General features: G+C 53.5%; 1 protein-coding gene across 1 annotated transcript; it reads left to right on the top strand.

Annotated features, from left to right (window-relative positions):
• Positions 1–273: 273 nt before the first annotated feature.
• On the top strand, positions 274–1,884 carry ITPRIPL1 (ITPRIP like 1). The gene has a single exon (XM_030549511.1). The coding sequence runs from the start codon at positions 274–276 to the stop codon at positions 1,882–1,884; it is 1,611 nt and encodes a 536-aa protein (XP_030405371.1).
• Positions 1,885–7,552: the final 5,668 nt, after the last annotated feature.

Below are 7,552 nucleotides of genomic sequence, written 5' to 3'. Positions count from 1 at the left end.
ATCGGAGAATGAACTCCCTGCTCCCACCCCCTCGCCTGGAGGGGAGATGACCTCTCCCAGTCCCAGCCTGAGCCAGGGTGTGTGAAACGCTGGCTCCAGGCCTGCGGTGCCTCGTGGAGGAGGCCGTGTGCTCTCCCAGTACAGCTCCTGCAGCACCCAGCCAGGCACCTGGGGGTGCTGCTCTGGCAGAGGTGGAAGGGGGGGCAGTATACCCCTTCCCCAACCTTTCCCTCCTATGCCCCCTGAGTGGTTTTCTCTCCCCTTCTCCAGGCCATGGCTGTGGGCAGCCTGCTCTTCCTGGCGGTGCTGGTCATCGTGCACCACCCCCTGATGGTCAGCGACAAGCAGGACCCGGCAACGGTGCAGCGGGCACAGCAGCAGGAGCAGCAGCTGGCCTTGGAGATGACGCGCCTGCAGTTGGAGTTTGAGCAGAGGAACCAAGAGGAGAAGCCGGGCCCACACCAGAGCCTGGGGACAAACCAGAGTCAGAGGGAGGAGGGGGCCACGGCGCTGAGGGTGGCAGCCAAGCAGGGGCCCAACGACGTGGTCTGGAATGGATGGTCTTGTGGGCTCCTGGTCATTATCCTGCTCTTTGAGCTCTGCAGGCCAAGCCTGGAGCCCGAGTCCAGCTACGACTCCAGCAGCGAGGATGCCAGCAGTGAGGAGGAGGAGGACAATGCTGAAGCAGCGCCCGGGGGCTCCTGCACCCAGCATCCCGACTTCCCTGACAGAGCGGCCCTGGAGCACTTTTATGAACAGCACTTCCAGGGAGTGTCCGAGGACCTGGTCAGCACCTGCAAGTTTGTGGAAGGCCTGGTGAACAGCCTGCTGGAGGTCTGCCAAGTCCTCACCTACCAGACCTTCCTCCCACAGCTGGAGAAATGCATTGGCGTGGCCAGTGCCTTCGAAGGCTGGTGCCCCCATAGGGACTCCGAGGCCTACCGGGTGCTCGTGCCCCTGCTGCCACCCAAGGGGCACTCCTTCCGCCTGGAGATGGAGAATGTGGAGGGTGCTTTGGAGAAGCATGGCCACATCCTGGTGGAGCTGGAGTGCGTGTGCAAAAGGGAGAGGCTGCTGGGGGATGTGGTCTGCCTCCTGCACCATGCCGAGGAAGACCTGAGTGACAACATGCAGGGGCCCTTCCGCGTGCACCTCTTGTGCACTAGCTCCCACCTGGATGTGGAAAAAACCACCCTCTGGTTCCACAGTCTGGTAGGCAAAGCCTGGGCCCTTGTGGCTCATAACTACAGCTTCCAGCTCACACCCCAGCCATCCACCTCCTCCTGCAAGCTCAGCCTGGCTTGCGAGTCCAGGAGGGCCCTCTCCATCGAGATCATACTCGGGGTGCAGCGGGGAGACTCTCTGGTCTTCCTGGCCAGCCACGGGGCTGAGACGGGCCCCCCAAGCAGCACAGTCTGGCTAGAGACCTTCGCTGTCCAAGAAATGATGTTCTTCCAGTTGGTGAGTAGGTACGCCCCAAAGGATAGCTGTCACCTGAAATGCCTCCAGATCCTCATCCACCTCAAGGAATGCAGGCTGCCCACCCTGGAGAACAGGATCCTTACCACCTACCACTTCAAAACAGCCCTGATGCACCTACTGCCCCTCCTGCCGCTGTCGGAATGGCGCCCGGAACAGCTAGCTCAGAGGCTGCAGGACATCCTCTTGTACCTGCGCCGTAGCCTGGAGGAGAAATGCCTCTACCACTTCCTGATTGGAAACAGCACCCTGGCCAGCCACATTCCTGTCCCCAAAGCCTTCCGGAACGCCGAGCCCCTCAACCTCTTCCAGCGTCTGGCACTGGAGCCTGCTGCTCATGCCCAGGCAACGAGAGAGTTCCTGGAAGTGATGGAGCAAGTCAGGGCTCTACAGTGCAGCAAGTAGCAAGACAGTGTGCGGGTCTGCGGCACTGAGCAGCCGATTATGCTGTGAGTCTGATAGCCTAGCCCATCATCTGCGGCACAGAATCACTACGGGGAGTCAGACCATGCCACTGATATCAGAGCGGAGCCAGAACAGCTTCACTGAGCTGGGGCAGGGCCATCAGGGCTTGCTGGAGATGCCACCCTGTGTGTCCCGGGCGTGGAGAGACCTGGGGACGGAGGGCATGCAGAAGGTGCTGTACATTTAAAGCCAAGTCAGATGAACTTCCTGGTCCCAAAAATGCTCCAGTATTTTTGCACAAGTGTACATCTGTTCTCAAGGGCTTTGCTCTACTGGTTCAAATAAAAGCTTTGGCAAATCTCCATTGATAAACACCTGACCCCATCACTTCTGGGCCAAGGGACTGAATCTCTGCCGAGACGACCCCCTCCCTCCAAACGTATTCCACTGACTCCCTAAGCATGCGGAGTCTGTTGTAGGAATTCGGATGGACTATATGGGCCAAAGGTGTTAACATAACCCAGTCACTGTCCAAGTTCCAAGGTTCAACAGGTTTTGTTTGCAGAGACCTCAGCCTGCTCCATACCAGGCAAACCCACCTGGAAACATTTTAACCATTTACTAAAGATACAGAAAAGATGGAAAAAGCGACAGAGTCCCATGGCATCTTATAGATATTTTGGAGCATGAGCTTTCGTGGGTGAATATTCACTTTGTCAGCATTCACATCTCAACTGCTAGAAGAGGGCCTCATCCTCCCTGATTGAACTGACCTCGTTATCTCTAGACTGATTCTTGCCTGCATATTTATACCTGCCTCTGGAAATTTCCACTACATGCATCCGACGAAGTGGGTATTCACCCACGAAAGCTCATGCTCCAATACGTCTGTTAATCTATAAGGTGCCACAGGACTCTTTGCTGCTTTTACAGATCCAGACTAACACGGCTACCCCTCTGATACTTGACACCAGAAAAGATGGAAAAATCAGTTAAAGCCATTGAAATGCAAAGTGTTAAGTAAGGCAAGGCCTGGGTGCTCATGTCTCACAACTACAACTTCCAGCTCATGGCCAAGCCCTCTGCCTCCTTCTACAAGCATCTGTTTGAACTATATTCCTTGTTCCCTTTCCCTTGTCTGGAGAGAGGTTTTAGGAGGAAAAAGCCCCATTTGACAGTCTCTTAGGCCTTGGTTACACTTGCCAGTTACAGTGCAATAAAGCCTCCCAGAGCGCTGTACCTCACTCCCCGTCCACACTGGCAAGGCACGTACAGTGCTGTGTCTCCTCGGCTACAGCGCTGCTGGTACTCCACCTCCCTGAGAGGAATAACAGCTGTTGCGTATTGGCTGAGACGCTGCTGCTCCAGTGTAAGCAGGGAGTAACGTTATTACACACTGATTGGCCTCCGGAAACTCCCCATAATCCTTTTAACTGAAGCTTCCTCTCTTGTTTTGTTGTGAACTCAGGAGGAAGGAGTGCCCTTTCAAAGCTCTGTTTTGGGGGCTGCTTATCAAAAAAACAAACACAGCTACCATTTCCTTTGAATGAGTAAGAGGGAGGCAGGGGGGCTCTGTTTGGAGTGCCGACAGCTAATGTTTGCTTGAAGAAAGCGGTGGCAGGGTGGGGGGTGTCTCTTTTGGCAAGCGGCTGCTTATCTGGTCTATGAGAAAAAAAGAAATAGCTGCTGTTTGCTTTCAGTGAGTGAAAGGGGTCTGAACTTACAAGACAGCGTGCTGACACACTCTCAGCACCCCAAAAACTCATTCTCTCTCCCACCACACTCCCTGTCACACTCCACCCCACCCCCCCTTTTGAAAAGCACATTGCAGCCAACTGAATGCTGGGATAGCTGCCCATAATGCACCACTCCCAATGCCGCTGCAAATGCTGCAAATGTGGCCATGCCGGTGCACTGGCAGCACACAGTGCAGTGTGGACAGACTGCAGCGCTTTCCCTACTCAGCTGTACGAAGGCAGGTTTAACTCAAAGTGCCGTACAACCGCAAGTGTCGCCATGCCCTTAGACGGTAACAACGACAGGCAATCTTAGGTGCTGACTCAGGGCTGGAGCACTCACAAAAAGAAATAGCAGGTGCTTAACACCCACTGGCAGCCAGCTCTCCCCTTCCCCCTCAGCTCCTCCCATCTGCCTCACTGATCAACTCCTTCCCTCTCTCCCTGTGCCTCCCGCCCACCACAGATCAGCTGTTCTATGGCGTGCAGGAGGCGCTGTGAGGGAGGGGAGGAGCGGGGATGGGGCACGCTCAGTGGAGAACTGGGCAGGAAGAGGAGGGGCGGAGGTGGGGCCTTGGGGAAAGATGTGGAGTGGGGGCAGGGTCTGGGGCACAGTAGGAGCAGGAAGAGGTGGGGCAAGGGGTGGAGTAGGGGTGGGACCTGAGGCGAAGCAGGAAGAGGTGGGATAAGGGGTGGAGTGGGGGCAGGGCCTGGGGCAGAGCAGGGGCAGGAAGAAGGGGGGCAAGGGGTGGAGTGGGGGCAGGGACTGGGGCTGAGAGGGGGTTGAGCTGATGCCTGTGACAGCAATAACTGTCCTTTTGGGGAAAAGAGGAGAAGCTAGTGGAGATGAGCTGGAGCTGTCCTTGCTGCTGCTCTTAAAGTCTGATCCCATTTCCTAAGACGACAAACCCACAAAAGGGGGGAGACAAGAACAGGGAAGGTAGAAAATGCAGCTTCTGTCTCTGATGTGACTCTCACTTACAACCATTTCAAGGCCTGGCAAACTTGTACCATCATCAGGCTGGATAGGCCGTTGCTTTTAGCTGCCTCTTTCTGGTCACAGGTTTACAGCAGTGCTACCAAATATCCTGGCTAAGCCAGGCTCTTGTTAGGCAGAAGGGAAAAGGAGAAGACTAGCACAGAGAAGAACAAAGGGAAAGAAAAGGACACGTGGGCTGGAGAGAGAGAGACAAAGTTTCACATCCCAGGTGGTGGTTGGGATTCAGCCGGAGCTGGGTCTGGGTCCCTGTCTCTGGCCTCGTCTGGTCAGGACATCACTCAAGATCAGGAAGGATGACGTCCCACTGTCCCAGATGGTGGGGATGGCAACCATGGTGGTGAAGCTCGCTCCAGTAGCCAATTTTTCTCCCCCCAAGTCTCTAAAGCCCCACATTAGTTTGTCCACCAATTAGTTTCAACTCACCAGTTCTGGTTCACTGGTTTCCGATTCCACACTTTTCTTGTTACCAGGCATGATCGTAACACAGTCCTTGAGTTGGATCAGGAAGCCTCTTTGTCGGAACTAATTCAGTCTCCCATTCGGACTTTCACTCAGCAATATTTGTTCTTATAGGCTGTTGTCACATCTTATAAATTCACTCTCGTTTTTTACAGCTGAACTCACACGCAGGGTAAATTTGTTGGCCCAATTATCACAACAGTCTTCATCAAAACCAAATCACCCTCCAGCACCTATGGAAACACTTGGTTCCCCCTTAACACTAGCTGCACACTCCATTTCGCCCTTCCACGTATCCAAAGACGGAGCAGAGCACATTGAATAGCCTCTGTGATAACCCAACATGTTATGCTTCATTTTGTGTTATTCCAATGCCGCCCCCTCGCAATATCCCACCATCCCTGCTAGTGATTCACTTCTCTCCACATATCCCCCTTTCCCACTGCCCTGCTGGCAAAGTCCCTGTCCCCCAAATGTCCCTACTGGCAAACATCCCTCCACGCTATCCCAACACCTCTGCTGGTGACCCCCTCCACCCCAACAGTCTGATGTCCCTGCCAGAGAAACCTCCTCCCTCAGGTATCCCAATGCTTTCACTGCCACCAAACATCTCCTGGATGGGGCACCTGAGGAAGTCTCACACACCCGCAAAGGGCCCTTCCCCCCCACCCAGTGACTCTCAGCCAACGTGTAACAAAGGTTTATTAGTCGCCAGGAACACAGCGTAGAACAGAGATTGTTAGCACTGAAATCAGGAAGATTTAGCAAAGTCCACTAGGGCGGGGGTGTGTGTGGCAGTATCCAGAGCCCAGGGCCCTCCCCGCTGAGTCCCAGACCAGTAGCCCAGCCTGAGACACCCCTCTTGCCCCTCCTCCATCCTTTCTCTCTTTCCCAGGCAAACAGGTCACCTGGTCTCTTTGTTCTCCAACACCTTGGGCTGGCTCCAGTTCTCAGTTGCCAGGGTACAGCGTGGCTGTCGTTCTCTGTGCCCAGGCAGCTGGCAGTCACACCTGCCCGCTAGGGGTCTCTGCAATCATCACACACCCTTGTATCACCACCTAGATACTTGAATGCCATACAGGGGAAACTGAGGCACATGCGCTGTATTCAGAGAAAACATTAAGAACATTCCCACTTTGTCACAGGTGGCACAGCCCCCCACTGGTCTGGGCTGTACCCCGGTACATCACAGAGAGCGCCTGATATCTCAATGTCCCTGCTGTGTACCCTGGTGCTATACCAATACCCCGATGGAACCCCAGCACATCCCAGAAGGTTTCCCACAGATCACACTGCAACACGATTGAGTCATCACACCAGGAAGAGTCTTTCCAGTGCCCTTTTCTCATACTCAAGCATATCCCCCAGCTCAGCAAAGCCCCGTTAGACGCTCCCTTTGATAACTGATCAGATCCTCCCGGGCACCTTCACCAAGTCACCGGAGCGAGCAAGGGATGAAAGCCAACATCCAGTAGACAGAGGGTCCCTTGTTTCCTGTTTGTCCCTCACTCCCCTTTCGCTGGCTCACCTCCAGGAGCCCAGACAGGATGCAGGGAAGTGGTTCTCTGCCCACTTCTAGTGCCACCACATTACTAGCGCGAGGCATGGTCAGTGTCCTGGCAGCACTCCACTCGAAGCAGACTGTGCAGATCTCCATGGGATTGGCTCTCTCCTTCCCTCCACGCTTTGGTCAGCAGGGAAACAGTTAACATTGACATTCAAATTACCAACTGGTTTATGGCCCAGCTGCCTATGCCTGAGGACGGTCCTGGGCGCCCCCAACCACTTGCCGCCCCAGGCGGCTGCCTAGTTCGCCTAGTGGTTGCACCTATCTGGTAACTGCTGACTTTGTGAGTCTGAAAGACTGGATCTGGGTGTGAAAATTTCTTCCTTTCCACCATTGCAAGTACATATAGAACAGATTGCTGGGAGCACGATAGAATAGGTTAGGTAAGAGAAAGCTGATTAGGGGAAAGAGGCCTCCAAAAAAATCTTGACTTGAAAATAGCCACAGGATTGGTTTAGTTGTCAAGATTTTTGAGGTCGTGTAAGTGAGATACAATCCCACTAAAATAATCACACAACATCCAAATTTTATACTACTTATAAGTTTCTTTGTTTTTTACACATACTTGGGGCTCAAACTATGGCTCTGATCCTGATATTACTCTCTCAAGATCAGTCGTGGATAATTTTCATCACCCCCTTCCCTTCTGGGGAAGCAATAATTAAAAAGCTATTCAGGAACTGGGGCAGAATTTATGGTGCAAATTTAGGTCATTTGATCAAGAGGTTCCCAATACATGTCCTCCCTCTGCATTATGAGCTGCTTTTAATTTTCAATGTACTCTAAAATCTACATGCATAATGAGTTTATCTAGGATATTGGTATGCCAGAACAGGGCCAATGATGCAAGCTTGGAATAATTTGGCTCAGGTGTTCCTTGCATATTGTTCCCCCCAGTGAGAAGAA

The sequence above is a fragment of the Gopherus evgoodei genome, chromosome 2, assembly GCF_007399415.2.
Source record: "Gopherus evgoodei ecotype Sinaloan lineage chromosome 2, rGopEvg1_v1.p, whole genome shotgun sequence".
Classification (NCBI taxonomy): Eukaryota; Metazoa; Chordata; order Testudines; family Testudinidae; genus Gopherus; species Gopherus evgoodei.
Note: the sequence above shows the minus strand (reverse complement) of the source record. Positions and strands in the feature narration are given on the sequence as shown.